Source organism: Plodia interpunctella, chromosome 9 (genome assembly GCF_027563975.2).
Source record: "Plodia interpunctella isolate USDA-ARS_2022_Savannah chromosome 9, ilPloInte3.2, whole genome shotgun sequence".
NCBI lineage: Eukaryota > Metazoa > Arthropoda > Insecta > Lepidoptera > Pyralidae > Plodia > Plodia interpunctella.
The window spans coordinates 1,852,737-1,869,374 of NC_071302.1; the positions used below are offsets into that span (position 1 = coordinate 1,852,737).

The 16,638-nt window shown below is 35.8% G+C and overlaps 1 protein-coding gene and 1 long non-coding RNA gene across 3 annotated transcripts in view; one reads left to right on the top strand and one right to left on the bottom strand.

Moving 5' to 3' along the window:
- The window catches only part of Root (Rootletin), a 52,464-nt gene extending 46,992 nt beyond the window's left edge, over positions 1 to 5,472 (bottom strand). Inside the window, exon 1 of one of the 2 annotated variants that reach the window (XM_053750090.2) lies at positions 4,182 to 5,472. In XM_053750090.2, coding sequence (XP_053606065.1) covers positions 4,182 to 4,850 — 669 coding nt within the window. In that variant the 5' untranslated portion in view covers positions 4,851 to 5,472. The remainder of the gene's footprint in view (positions 1 to 4,181) is intronic. The other variant, XM_053750089.2, reaches the window with a different exon arrangement.
- Positions 1,225 to 15,116, top strand: LOC128672745 (uncharacterized). Its single transcript, XR_008404997.2, has 3 exons — positions 1,225 to 1,389; positions 9,112 to 9,378; positions 10,180 to 15,116. It is a non-coding gene; the product is annotated as an uncharacterized LOC128672745 (long non-coding RNA).
- Positions 15,117 to 16,638: the final 1,522 nt, after the last annotated feature.

A 16,638-nucleotide genomic window follows, 5' to 3' on the forward strand; every position in this document is an offset into this window, starting at 1 on the left:
TAAAAAAAAAAAGATCTCTAATAGTTCATTGGCCTTTATACTATTATATCTGTATATTACTTACGCTGTCTATATATTTTTTTAATGTAGTTTATCCGTGAAATATAGAATAAATGGAGATAAATAAACTAAATAATATTGATAAAAATTTATTAAAATAACCAACACATCTCATTTCCGACAATAAGCTTACCGTACAGCTAAACGCGACTTACGATTTTCGCAACTCTGTCTATCCCGTAATGGATAATAATATGATAGTGGTACAGTATTCCTCATTGAATAAAATATCACAATTGAAAAGGGTCAAGGGCACAAAGTGTAAAATATTCCAGTAGTTCTGCGACTCCCGGGCATATCAACATTACTACATCATCGCCTTAACACCACGCGGTGCGCGCGTGGTATAATCGCGTCGTTATGCTAATTAATATGTAATTATCTACCTTATGCTATTCTGTTTGTTTGTTTGTTACTGTGGCTGTGATGATTTCTTTTACAACATGTGAGTCGTGATGTAAATCCATATATCCATGGATTAGTATCCATACTACTCATATGAATGCTTCCATGTAATATTATAAAGAGAAAAAAAAATGTATTTTAGTTTTTTCGTTTGTAATGAATAAACTAAAAAACTACTTGATCGGTTTTGATGACATTCGGCACAGAGACAGACGAAACATTCAGGAGTAACATAGGCTGCTTTTGTATTACCAGAGCGAAGCCGGAACGGGCCACTAGTCAACTCACAAAGTAGATATGAATATTGCGTGTGGTCCCCGCCCTAGAATAGAAATAATATGTTTACCCTAGTATTCCTATATATAGCTTTTAATTTACGTAGATGTGCTTCAAAAAGGTATACACTGGCCCTTGTAAGAAAGAATTCTCGCTATGTGAATATACATTTAATTTTGTATTATCTAATAAAGTACGTTATTTATCGATTGTCTTTTAATCGTATCAATAAATTAAACCTATGTAATATATAATTCCGTAAGTATTATGTCTAGACATAAAATATCTAGGCAATAAATTGATTGATTATGACATAAACAAAAATCGCGGGTGGTGCTTTCTAGAAGCTAATTATATGTACTTTCAGATGATATCTACTTAATATTTTTTTATTAGTAATCTTATCAGAAAAGTAACAATTTTTCCATTTAATAACAACTGACTACGTGACATGCTACAGTTTTCAGCCATACTGTTAAGAAATACACAGCGGGAATGTTGATAAAAATAAAAATAAAATCATCTGGCTCGCACGTTCATAGATCTAATTGGTTACCCAGCTTCTCTTACATATTTCTGTCCTGTTTCACGAAATCACTCCCCCAGATTGCAGAGAAGCGAGAGACAAGATTAATCATCGGTACATAGGTAAGTACGTGTTTCTTTACATAGTAAAACAAAGTCGCTTCCCGCTTTCTATCTGTCTCTATGTATGCTTAGGTCATTAAAACTACGCAACGGATTTAGATGCGGTTTTTTCAATAGATAGTTTGATTCCTGAGGAAGGTTTAGGTGTATAATTTATCATGGTTTTACCCGAGCGAAGCCGGGACGGGCCACTAGTGATACATAGAATCGGAAGTTAAACAATAAACACTTTCAATCAGAGTGCATCCGCTGATAAAAGCAGCTATATATCTATATTTAATGCACAGGAAATTCAGTTCATTGTGCATTGTGACACCGGCTTAGTTTTGCAGTGCTATTAGTTCATATTATTACTGTAATAAAGATCATTATCACGTTTTATGATAGTGCAAGTTTGTGGACGTAAGATAGGCGCCGCCGGTTATTTGTGCCAGTATCAAACGGCACTGAAAGTTTTGATGTTATTTAGCGCTATATAAAAGTTGCAACAAAAAGACATGTTAAGATTTTATACTCTTATTGTCCTAAACGTTGACTACACATAATTGACGAAAGTTAAAAAAAATATTGCGTCATTTTAATTAAGTATAACTTAATTCGACGTAAAATAACATACTTAAGTAGTAACATACTTAAATCAAACTTTGTACCAATTATTTATCTTGCCTAAAGAATATTTATCAATTTTATTCATTGGTTTGTCTAGTCATTATCCAAGGAAACAGTCTGGTTTATTCCGTTTTTATAATAATCTGATTATATAATTGATGGCATCCTTGATTAACTTTGCTTTGATCTTATTTGAGATGATAAACACATTAATTATTATTGTTTTAGCAGATCCACATAATATATTAACCTGCGGTCGTAAAAAGATAAACGCGACATCTGACATTTTTTTATTGAGTACCTAATAACAGAAATAGCTACAATACTAGTCTAATTTGCTGAGAGGTTTTCATTGATAATTTTTTTATAACTACACAAGTCACAATGAGTGCGTATGTAACATATTATTGTGAGCTATATAATATTTGCCTAAATGTGTTCAGTGACCTAATTTCCTCGATATGGTTCCCACTGGTTTTTGTGTTTCCTTCAACATGGCAAAATGAGGCAGGGGCGTTTATTTTCCCACGCATATAGCCTTCGTTGTGCATTTTGCGTTCTGTATGCCGTGATAGAGGAACATTAGCGAGGCTATCGAGCAATCGGCACATCTATCGCGCCATAGATATAAACAATTTTCTTTTTAACGGCCGCGCTGTCATAACTTTTATTTGTTTGCAGTTTTTCGCAAACGTCTCAGTTTTCGTATTCCTTTACACAGAAATTGGAATAATTATATTTCGATTTCTGTGCCGTTAAGGAATTATTGATCTTTTGTTACACTACTACGCTACGATTCCGAGACTCTCTGCTATAATTTCGAAAACACCTTTTCGGAATAATACAGATTTCGTTCTACCCATACACCAAATGTCATCCAAATAAATTTGTTATTGTGTGATTCAGTGGCAAATATAATCATCGGATTTTTTGTAAGTCGAAAATAATCTACAAATAGCTAAATTAATCATGATTTTTATTCGATGCTTCAACTAGCTATCCCAGTTCCGTGGGTACAAAAATGGGGGTAGATCCCGATTCCCGATTACGTGATGGCATGACTGGCGGGTATTCCTGTATTGATGGAGAACTTCTGCTCCGATATCGATCAAAATGGAGTCTTCCACGTGCATGCATGCACTATTATCGCATCCATCATTTAGATATTGATAGCTATATGAAATTTCAATTAGGTAGTAAAATATCATATATATAGTTATATATATATAGTTAAATAACTATAAATATAAAGATTGACGAGAAAAAGTGCCTGTGAAGGTCTAATTTCTGAATAAATGATTTGAATTTGAATTTGTTAAATTATTTTTTTTGTTTGTACTAACATAGTAATAAGCACCACTAACAAATTATTTATTTACGAGTTATTGTTACTTAAAAAAATACTAAAAAATATTTTTAGATATTATGAATTAGCTTAGATTATAAGTATTGGCTGCTATTAATCCCTACCTAAGTTCGTAATAACGTAAATGCTACTTAATCCTACTAATATAATAAATGCAAAAGTTTCCGAGAATGTATGTGTGTATGTATTTTACTCTTTCACACACAATCTATTGGACCGATTATTATGAAATTTGGTACACGGGTTGAAGGAATATACTTAACCCGAAAACACATAGGGTACTTTTTATCCCGAAATTCTCACGGGAGCGAAACCCCGGGGCGCAGCTAGTACTTCATATTTAATGTTACGTCCTTTTCAGTATTTTAAATTAATTTTCGCTCTTCATTCTAATTAATAACATTTAGATGATATTTCATAAGATTAAATTGGCTCTGCCGTATATGGCTAAATAAATAAATATAAATATATTAGGACAAATCACACAGAAATGTTTGTTTAGAGGTATAAAAAGAGCAGTATTTTCTTAATTAGATATTTTCATCACTATATAGTAATGAATAGATCTAAACCCAAATATAGGTACCAATATTTTAAGACATCACAACTGAAATTATTATACTAGTTTGTTTGACATTTTCGTAGCAACCACATCGCAGTGTAAACAACACGTATTTTACTTTAGTTTCTGTGTTTTTCCGTGCCTTACCTCACACCACTATTCTTAAGTCTTAAAACTACAACCTACGCACATTTTGCATTGGATTCTACCCAAATCATGATCGAAATTTTGTAGAGAATTGAATATGATACGCACCGGCATGTTTTCCTTCGCTGCACGTAGTCCGCCCTCCGCGCCCGCCGCCCTACTGCCACGAGGAAGCAACCTCCACTGTGCCAGTCCACCACCTGGCCCCATCTGAAGCCTCCTCGCGTGACAGGCACCCTCAACCGCATTTTCAACCTTAAAATCACCATCCACAAGGCTCAAATCCGATCCATCTTCCCCATCACGATTCGCATTCAAATTTGATGTTCCTTCAACATTGTCTCCGGTTATAATAATCGTCGGAATTCTTTTTCGAATGTCTATTTTATTTCCATCGGTATTAGGATGTATATTGGAACAGGAGACATCGCTAAATTTTTCTTTCAGTGAATTAATGACCGCCTTTCTTGCTTGTTCAAACCTCGCTCTCGCCTGTCGATCCCTCCATTCTTTCAGAACTTTATCTTTGGGTTCGTCACTGGCGATATTTTTTAAATTATCATAGTTTTTCGATGCTATCTCTGCTTGTGCATTCCGAGTGCAAGTCGATTTGTTTACAAACATTTTTGTTTCAGTCACTTCGGATTCATTTTGTACATAATATTGTGAGGTTGTGCTTGTACCCTCGGTTCCATACAGATCCCACCACTTGACTCCCGCTTCGTCAAGAGGAGCTCGTGATCGTGCAGCATGAGTTGATTTTGCGGCATCTTCCATTGGTGTAACTTCTTCCTTTAGACACTGGAAGATGCACAAAAAGTCTGTTGAAGTCTGATAAGATTAAAAAAAAAACAATAACTGGCCACTGTAGTACACACGAAAAAGAAAAAAAAATGGTTTACCTTCTTCTACTGCCCAAAAATGACTGCTTGCTAAAGGATCTGTAGACCCGGTTTCGAAAATTGCAAGTCACTATCTTTTTAAGTAATTTCCTTTTATAAATTGTTTTGATCCTTTCTAACTTCAAATAGTAAATAAGGATAGAAAACATGATGACTTGTTGATTTGGTAAAAATAACTACAATAGCTATTGTGTCCTTTATTAATGATCGTGTATAGCTATTTTAGTAGGTCAGTAGTATGTTAGGGTGAACGACCATTCCTAAAAAGATTCATACCGTAATAGTTTTTGCTGCTGCTAAATGCAAAAAATCAGTATATATAAGCAAACTATATAATATAATATACTACTATATATATAATATGTTACGTATAATTCTATGATCTTGGTATTTTCTATATCTAAGTGCACTGCCTAAAATTCATTATTCATTCAATAAAAATACTATAATAAGGAAGGCAGTCGTAATAAACCATTTTTTTCTATGTAGATTAGCTCGTCTCTACACGTGCGTAAGCTTTCCAATCTCTTTTCTTTCATTCTTATTTTGTACTAGCGCCTCGTCCCGGCTTCTCTCGGGTAAAACCATAATAAATTATACACATAAATCTTACTTACATATAATTACTTATATCGATAATCCGCATCAAAATTCGTTGCTTAGTTTATCTTTTTTTTTTTTACTAAACAATCTATCACTTCCTCACTTCCTGTGTTTCTGTGCGCGGTAATATCTAAATCTGATAGTACAGGTTAACATCCAAATATAGACCACCTTGGTCGAAGTGCAGTGATAAAATCCCGGATCCGCGTTATCTGTGGACTTCAGTCGCTTGACCTGTGCCTGCGACCCTGTTTTTACACCAATTACCGGATTGCGTAATTTACACATGAAGTGTTGATCGGCCCTACACGTGAGCTCATCTTGTTACCGCAACTTGAACGGAAGAGTTCATAAAAACTTAGAAAACCATATTTAATAATTGCAAAAAAAAAAAACTCGAACTTGTCACCTTTCAAACAAAACAAAAAGGACCGGTCAGGTGCGAGTGGGTGCGAGTCAACTTAAAAGCGCCGACAGTTCTGTGAAATTTGTTATTTGTTTGTTATATTACCAGAAAATATGAGATACTATGGTAATTTGTGGTCATGTCTTATATTCGCGTTGACATACCTACGGATTTTACATAGCTAAAAATTTTTAATGATGACGACCTCGGTGGCGAAGTGGTAAAGTGCTTGCCTCTGAACCGAGAGGTCCCGGGTTCGATCCCCGGTCGGGTCATGATGGAAAATGATCTTTTTCTGATTGGCCCGGGTCTTGGATGTTTATCTATATATGTATTTGTTATAAAATATAGTATCGTTGAGTTAGTATCCCGTAACACAAGTCTCGAACTTACTTTGGGGCTAGCTCAATCGGTGTGATTTGTCCTAATAGATTTATTTATTATTTATTTATTTATTTTAATACAAACATTTAATTATTGACACAAGCTTTTATTTTATTTACTGACTGTTGTTAGAGAGCTCTTATTCAATTTGTGATAAAAAACTCATTCAGGTTTCAACCGTTCAGGAGTTCCCATGTCTGGTTTCGTCCGTTCCTACGTGCATCATCAGGTTATGCTTATTATAACAAAGTCATCAAAACTAAACGTGTGTACAAAATTTCAGGTCATTTGGTTGAAGATATTTGCTTCAAAATTGAGTTGCAAGATTCCACTCGAGACATAGGCACATAGGAAAATATTTACATACATTGCAAGTTATATGAAAGCATGTTAAAAAAAAGTACTCAATATAGCCGACAATGTAAATAACGAGAGAGACAAGGTGTTCTGAAAAATATAATAAATAACAAACATTGTACGGCTGTCATTCACATTATGTCGATACTAGCCACCGCTCTGGGGGCCTACCATCAACTATTACAAAATGATTCAATTGTAGGGCAGTTCAGTTTAGGAACCTAATATGAATCGCGTTATTTGGCACCACCAACTAATCTTAACAAAGTCGCATTTGAATCGTAAGGAGTGAATGAAATCAATTAAAAAAATAAAAATTGTTTCTGAATCGTAGGGACTTCTTTCGTGGAAACCTATCTGAAATAGTAACTTTATTTGAATCGCCAATTTTGACAGCTAAGCGATCCAGTTTACCTTCTCAGTGCACATCATGGTACCGAATTGTATGCAAAATGAGTGAATGAAATCGAATTGGCGTATTGTTTTGGTCACTACCTATAATGGATCGTTATATCATCTTGATGGTACGAATTAGCGATGCAGATCAGTTTAGCTCCTGAACTGAAGCGCATTAAGAGATGATGGTAAGCCCCCTGGTATCTACACCAGCGGCCGGCCAGTATCGAGACCAGACATTCATTGAACCCATCACGCTTTTAGGTTCTGCCGAGTAGGGTGACTATTTGTCCGGAATCTTTCACCTTTCATTGGTAAAATTGTCTTTCCGGACAGGGATTTACGGCCAATTTCTTCCAAAAAAGCCAAACAATGGATGTGCATGAAACAATGATTTTTATAAACTAATATATATATATATATAAACGAAAATATACATATATAATATATACATATATAAACGAAATATACAAGGAAAGAAATGGGTCTACGGTTAAATTATTTTTTCCATGATCCCGTCAATGGGACATACAATGGAACTACGGAAAAGAAGGGGGGATTTCCCCCCTTCTTGGTGGTGAGTGGAGGTGAGATTATCATATCGAGTAAATAGGCTATAACCTACACACCAGGCATATATCAAAAAAAAAGAAAAAAACACGCCTCAGATAATGCTGAAAAGCTAATATCAGGTGTCGTACTGGTCCTCACTGATTTCCAAGATATCTAAGTCATCTGAACAACTTTCACGACTACGGCCATTTAATGGCAGTAGTAACGTCTACACACTAATAAAATCGTGAAATCATCGTGAGGAAACCTGCACATTGAACAGTTTAGTTCACTAGTGTGTATCCGACTACCTGCCAATAGTTGGGATAGGAAGTCGTAAAAGGGTTGAATAAAATCTGACACCAGTGTTAGCAAAAACACACTTGATATGACGATGACTAATAAAATACATTAATAGTCATACTATAAACACGTAACGTGCGCTCTAACCATTCACATCCAATGGTTAATGAATGAAATTTGAATTTTATTATTCACAACCATCCTTAGATATTCTATCTACGTCGCAAGTAAGTAATTAAGATTGTTATGTCTAGCTAGTCGATTGATATTTAATGGCAATCTAGCATATTAGATCGTAGGTCCTTCGTAGTCTACAAGACATAACATTGCTACGAATGCTACGATAATGGTCCATTTGAGGATTTTTTTATTGAATTAATGTTAATAATTTGATTAAACCTGTTTCTTTTATAATTAGTGTTAGTTTAGTTTATTGTAATTAATTACCTCAAATTAGTTCTAAAGCTAACCACTCGATTTATGTATGAGTTCTACGATAATTATTGTGTCGTATAGTACCGCTCTATAGTGGGACCACTCTACTTCCTCACATGGAAGTTGTACGAGGCGATTAAGGGAAACATAGCCATGACTTCTGGTAGTCAGTAAAAAAGTTAATTCTTTACGCTAATCTCGGGCTTCCCGGTGTCACAGTCTCGAATGCTACCAAATGCGAAACTGTGTTAACCAATCACCGGTTAACTGTAACTATAAGAGATCGAACAAGTCGGCCTTTGTGTATATGTATCTTTTTTGTATGAATTTCAATTTATGTACTTATTTTTGTAACAAACAAACAATTGAGAGAGAGATAGTCGCGATGATATAAAAAAATGTCAATTCCCAGAATGCAAGTGAATGATATGCACCAGCTGGCCACAGATATATTATCTAGAGAATATGTCTAATTAAGACGCGTGGAATATTCCTCAACATCCGTACAGACTGATCATGTTTGGATGTGGTACTTTTTTAAAACGTCAACTCGGATATGCAGCCCACCTGATAGGGTTGGTCACTGCAGCCACACCGCAGTCATAGACGCCTGAATAAATCTTATCGCGAGACCTTCACGTCATCATGGTTGGAATCATTACTGGTCACTGTGTACTATACAAACACCTTTTCACCCTAGGTCTTACACACACAGCCCATTGTGCAGAGCATGCACGGAGGCTGAGGAAACTGCAAGCCACCTCCTATTTAGTGTAGCCCTCCATGGCGTCGCCTCATCAAGAGAAGAGTTCCTGGGAAATCCAGGGACCATGAGCGAAGCCTGCCGTACGCCATTGGAGGTGCTCCGCTTCCTGAAGAAGCTGGGCTGGCTGGAATGATCAGCGGCTCAGACTCCGCACGCAAAAAGGGCCCAGACAAGGAAAATTGTCCTCAAGGGAAGTAAGAAGTAATAGACTCTCACGTATTTTTTATAGTACTGAGCAAGCAAACAGGCATGCGGCCACCTGGGACCCAACACCAAGAGTGTTACACAAATCTTTTCACGCTCATTTCGAAGAACTTCATGTTGTAGCCTCTGGGGAAACCCTAGTAGGGAGCTCATTCCACTACCTCAGAGTATATCGGAGGATGTTATAAAACAAAAACGCTCCTTATCTCCTGAGATTACCTAATTATATTAATTATACTTAATCTTTTTATATTAATTATTTTCTTCCTATACTGAAAGCAAATTATAGGCACTAATCACTGCTAATTAAACGATGATCCTTTAGGTAATCACAGATTAAATATAAAAAAGGAATATCCATACTTCCTACATGGACCCAGGTCAGGTTGTCTGAGCACTGCTTTGAACCCAATTAACCCAGGTGCAGTGTTATCACAGACACATTAAATCATGCTGTAATCGCTTTTATATTTATTACTCTAGAGTTTAAATTCGGTGACTGGCTATTGATATTCTGAATTTGGTTTTACTGTTTAAAAAAAAATAAGATAATTAGCAGAATATGGATAAAACGGTTCCGCTTCGATTTGGCAATTAGTTGTTTATTTTAGGATAATTTATTTTAGGTCACGCGCTTATCAGTTTAAAAAAAGTTCGACACACTTCGAATTTTACGCCACGTCGAGCTTGTCTACGAAAACTCGTAGCTCTGGCTACGACGCTACGAGCTTACCACTATCTGCTGCCCAAATATCTACAATCTATGTAATTATAATTAAATTTCCTTTCTTACCTCAGGTTTACTGTGTGGCATTACTAGTAGCGCCTTGGGGAATTGCTGCTCCCTTAGGCACAAATGTCCTGGAAGTTAAAGATATCAGAAATAGAGGAAAACCCAATCAAAGGTGGATGGATTGCATTAAAAAAGCTTGAATAAGATGTAGTAAGAAGTATTGAGGGTAATGTAATGCAAGTGATGGGTTTAACGAGGAGTTAATATACTGTGCTGACCTCGTATAAGTGGGAAGAAGGTGAAGCAGAAGAAGACAAAAGATATTTTGTCACCTTTTCAAGCTGAAAATTTTAAAAACCCTAAACGCAAGATTTGGATGGAAGAAGAATCTATGAACATCATGATTGCTAGGAAGCGACTGGACCTCGGAGCTGCATATCCATAGTTGGAGGACTACAGGCATTCCTCGCCAGGTGACATTCTGAAGATTATGCCTTCAGAAGCATAGATGAGCACAGTATGGGACGAGCACAGAGACAAGATTCGAAGTGTCACCACAATGGACCCTGCAAAAGAACAATATTATCCGTAGGTCTAAATTTACAGCATGATAGTTATACATAATACCCATTTGATTTGGATTCGATTTATGATTTACGAGTAAATTTACTTTCATGCAGATAATTTGATAAGAAATTTGCTTTCTTTTTTTACAAAGCAAAAAAAAATAAAAAAAGATATTATTTATCTGTAATTATTCTAATATAGATTTTGATGAAATTGAAAATAGCACGTAATACGAGTACATCTGAATATATACCAATAAGCAGTAACAGGATATGTATATGGATAAGTAATCCAAAAATAATCTATAAATTCTAATTATTGATAAAATTAGTCATTGACATAAATAAACATGCATCGTTTTCCTGTGTTTACTTGTTGTCCGTCGCAAGTAGGCCGCCGTGTCTGGGCTGTATCGGTCGAACTTTGGACGTCTCGTGGAGTCGTGGCAATGTACGAGGATGGAATGTTACATATTATATGTAATGTAGTTTTACCTTTTTGTAAAAAAAAATACATTTACGATATCTGTAAATAGAGAGGCGCCGGTTATTTTAGTTCGTTTTTTGTCTGACTATTTTCGACGTACTTATCTCAATACTTTTTTTCTGTCAACATCTAATATTACCCTCTTATAGTATAGTGGGCAAATGACCGTGCGGATTGCCTGATAGTAAGCAAACACTGCAGCTCATTGACACCTTCAACCCGACACGGGTCACCGGTTATTGCCGACTTTTTGAGATGGTGATAAACCTTACGTTTCGATGTCTCTCGGAGACAATGAAGCAGGAACAATCCATGGATCTCTTGTTTTGCCCAAACTGCCCCTCCTCCAGCTCCGTAGAGAACCTGAATGAGGCCATGACAGAACAATTGCTGTGGCTACATACTGGTTTAAATTTATATATCAACTATATAGTCTATACATACTATATACAGTCATTTATAGACTATACATATATAGTCTGTTCGCCAATTAGACTCAAGAAGAAGGAAAGAAGACGAAAAAGAAAATATTTTTCCTTCTGAATGAGTACGTATTAGGCTGTGCCGTGTGGTTCCGCGTTCCGCCCTATAATAGGGCCGTTCCATATCTTCCTATGGATATCCTACGAGGCGTCTAAGGGACACAGCCAGATGAGTATCCTCGAAGAAGGTTGACGTAGAAAGCGGTCGGTTGTAAAATTACAGCCAAATATTAAAATTTTTATTTTTTGTACTAATCCTGGGCTTCCCGATGTTATATGCCCAAACGCAACAGGGAACATAGGAAAATAAGAGAGATAGATAATAGTAACTAGACTGTTGCAAGGTTGAGTTCGGGTTGGGTTACCATCTGACCGGATAAATAGACCGGATTTTCTAGGAATAAACCGGATTCCATCCGGATTTCAATTGAGATTGAAATAAGAAATAATATGAGCGCCACACCCGTTTCTACGCGTAGCACACGCCATTAAATATGTGAAGAATTTTACAACAAAATTTCTAGTAAAATTACTTTTTGAAAGCTAATTTGTTAAATTAAAAAATTGCCTTCAGTGAAGTAAATTAAATACCTGCCGCTATTTTTTAATTGCTTTCTATTTTCTCATCAATATATAAACAAAAATATATACAGTACTTAAATAAATTGTTTATATTATTATCTTAGAGATAAATATACGCTCCTAATCAACTTCCGTGTCATAAAAGTGATTAAATTAAATATGTCGTAAAAATGTCTACATTATATAATGTATTATAATGTATACGTCCAAATACTATAGTATTTATATTATTAAAAAAAAAACATTTACGATATCTATAAATAAAGAGGTGCCAGTTATTTTAATTCGTTTTGTCTGACAGTTTTTGGGGGTATCTCAATATACTTTTTTCTATTAACATCTAATAATACTCTATTATAGTATACTTAGTGGGCAAACGAGCATGCGGATTGCCTGATGGTAAGCAAACACCGCAGCCCATAGATACCGGCAACCTGAACTAGTACTTCACTAGTGCCTAATGAAACACAACATCGTATTTTTAAGGTCGAAGATTAAATTTACCAAATACTTAACTACACACTAGTTTTCAGACTGGAAAACTAGTGAACCAAGTCCAGCACACTTTAAAGTCATGGATCCCATGGACACAAATATAGAAATTAGTTCAATACACCCGCTACATAGACGACCGATGAATGTGTAAAGGATATAGAAGATTTCCATGTAACTTCCTGGCCCATAGCCCATTCCATATACGGCTAATATCATTTTAAAATGGCACATTGACAAAATTTACCGCGCTCGTGTACTTCGTGTCACTTGCCCACTACGCCACGGATGTGTTTTGTTATGTTACTCATTATTAAAGTAGGTCGTTCCCAATTCCAAAACTAAGCTTGATAAAAAGCATATACCTCGCTGATAACGTTCTAATCGACTCGTCTGCGATGCGTCTGCAATGCAGCCTTGAGACCACTACGACACACAGACTTTAATTCTATCGCCGGACAATCGGCTTTGTAATGATACAGATAAATTAATTAGGTACCTATACGAGCAACCAGCCGATGAATGATGTGTTATGATAATTCTTGAAAGAGGCGTGAAAGACATTTCTGGGTCGACATTGTTTGAGTGAAGCAGGTAACACGGTCAGTACGAATTTTTTCTCTCATCCTCGCGTGTTCATGTTTGCATTCGGGGCTGTGACGTCACGGCTTCGTTAGCAGCCAGGCTGGTTGTCAATAATCAGAGCCGAATCTTCATTTTTCTTTACTTTGCGGCGATGCAACACGTGATGAAGAAAGAAAGAAAATTCTCGGAAATTTAAGTTTTCTAAAATTTCAAATTCCGATCACAATTGTTTTTCCGATCAATTCATTATTACTTTATTTACTTAATAGGAATAACAAATAGCAACACTACAAACAGTAAATAAAAACATAATTTCTTAATTCGCATCGTTGTCAAATTAAATTCATGTCGGATTGCCCCCATTACCCAGTTGTTTCGGCCGATTCCACGGCCAAGCAAACATCCTTTAATTAGCTTTCTGTTTGGGGTCAAGTGTACAAAATATCGGACCCTCGTACCCGGAACAGCACTTTGGGCAAATCAGTTTATCGCTAATTAGAGTCACGCGTTGTGTCATCTTCGGGAGATGATCTTAGGAGTTACTAACATAAAAATTAAATTAAATAAGAAACACTTTATATTTCGAAATAGCTGGCATATCTCTCATTAGCTAAAAAAGCTGACGGATAGACGTATATTTTGCAAAAACAGCAAACAAGCTATTTTCAAATAAAAAATACTAAATCAAAATAGTTTTACCCGCTTGGCTGCTACGATGCTACGGACAGATATAGATACACAGACATGTTAAACTTATAACACCCTTCCTTCGGTCGTTGGTGGATAAAAAAATACCGTTTTACCAATAGTGGGAAGAGAGAATAATTTTTTGTCATTTACGTAATTGAGGCCATTAGACTTCGCGGGCAATAGCTAGTTAATATGGATGTATGTGAAAGTATGTTTTGTTGTTTATCCTTCTTTCACGTCATAACAGAGCGATAATAATGTGTGATTTTGGATGGCGATAGTTGGAAGTGTGCTATAGTGACATAGATTACTTTTAGCTCGAGCGAAGTCGCGGGCAACAGCTGGAGCATAAGTCCAATCCCATTTACCTAACTAGTAAATAAACAAATTAAGTTATAACAAGTGGCTTGTTTTGATTATTTACGATGTCTTGGGAAATTACCAAGCAAACAAAACACAGACTTTGGCAGACACGCTGCAAACTACTGACCGTCTGGCGTACCAAATAGACCATGATAAGGACACACGAACGTGACGCAGAGAACGTAGCTACCACGCAGTCACGCAGCACATGAGATATTTTTAAATAACCCCGAGCTTGGATGTGATGATATTCACCCAGCATAACTCGGCGGAGCTGTTGCTGAACTCTGCTGAACAAATGTTGCCGACCAATTCTTGCGGGCATATATTGCTAGCCAAATAATTATTTTGCTGGCCATATCTTGCTGACCAAATCTTGCTGCCCAAATAATGAGTTTGCTGACCTAAATATAAGCATATTTAAACTGCTGACCATTACCACGATTTTTTGCGGAACAAGAATTGCTGCCTGGATTTTTTTATTGCCTACCAACTCATTATTTTAAAATGGCTGACCAAATAAAATTAATCCCCGTAAGTTATCGATAAAAACGTTCATAAAAACATGCTTCGATATAGGTGTAGGTAACAAAAATTTAAAGTTGTAAACAATTTAATTAACAAAAATAGTGATTTCTTTTGTATCAATATTTATAAATAACTATTAATGACTGTTAATTTCGTAAGAAAATAGATATTCGTGTTGATTATTACATTACTTTGATAATAAACTGTGCTTTAATTAATGATCATTGCGTATAAGAATCTAACCTAAATAGTATTAAGCTTAAGTAATGTGAAGTACTATCTAGAATTGAGATTTTGCGCGATTATATCAAACATTTCAACGGTACATCCAAACTTTAGTTCTAAAGAATCTCTGTAATGACGCAAGTGCAGAGTACCATATATTTATAAATAGGTATGTTCTTGTTTATTATACAGGGTTAAGGGTCTAATTTCATCTTTCTTCCCTTGACATTGGAACTTTTATCTAACTTAGTTTAATTTTTATTTATACTTAACTACTTGTAACACAATATAAACTCATAACTAATAAATAATTGAGTTACAATACCTACAACAACTGATAAATATGAAATTGTTCAGTCTGGCAAGTCTGTTATGGTCTGCGGTTTCTCTGGCGTGAATTTCCCACCTGCCTTATGTCCTTCTCCTTCCGTATTTCTTAATATTTTATGTATTACTGCTGCGCCCCGGGGCTTCGCTGCCGTGGGAATTAGGGGGATAAAAGTACCTTATATGTTCCAGGTTATATTCTACCCGTGTACCAAATTTCATAACAATCCGTCGTTTGAATCAAAGTAGTATAACATCAAGACCTTTGAACACATTCGATCAGAGGATTACAATAAAATTGATTTATCTCAAGCATTCCAGAGGATATTGCCAAATCACTTATTAATCACTTCGGTATCATTCAATGCCCTTTCTTCGCAATAAAATAACGTCGATTACTTTTTAGTATCACCCGTCGTTCTAGATAAGCGACGAAACACTGCCCGACCAACGAGGTGCGACGTTGCAGTGTTAATTGTACATCTAAACCTTCCTCAATAATTACACGGTGAAAACCGTACAAAAATCTGTCCGGAAGTTCAATAACTTAGTTTATTTTGTACAGACAGGCAGACGCGATAGATGGACTTATTTTATAATATATAAGGACAAGGACGGTAGACGACGGAGCCAAGTATTGCAAAACTAGACGTCTACGTAGCAGTATAGCCTGAATGACAGGTTTAATGGTGAAATTGAGGTTGAAGTAGCGAAAGGTTGCTAACAACGGCACCAGAAGTATCTCCAGTGTTTTTCTTTTATTCATTATTATAATTATCGTGGAAAGAGAATCAATAGGCACATTCTGTCATGTCTTTCTTTCGCTCCCAGACCCGCAGATATAAGAACATTACATGTAATGTTCTAATATCTGTGCCCAGACCAGACTAACGTATCTATTAGTAACTGTACCTATGTACTTACATAATATACGCCAATATGAAATGTATCTAACATTTGATATTGGCGTATCGCGCCGCGTTGGTACACTCTTTCACGTCGCTTTTGTCAATCACTTAGGACACCGGGTTACAGTTGCGTTGATAACACTAGCTAATAACATAAATGAATCTACGTTTTAATGAATGTATATATCATAATATGTTGTGATTGAAGTTATTTATACTCTAATCTAATCATTCTAAATTATTTACTTGTATTTCTATTACGCAAATGATGAATCTTCATTTACTCTCG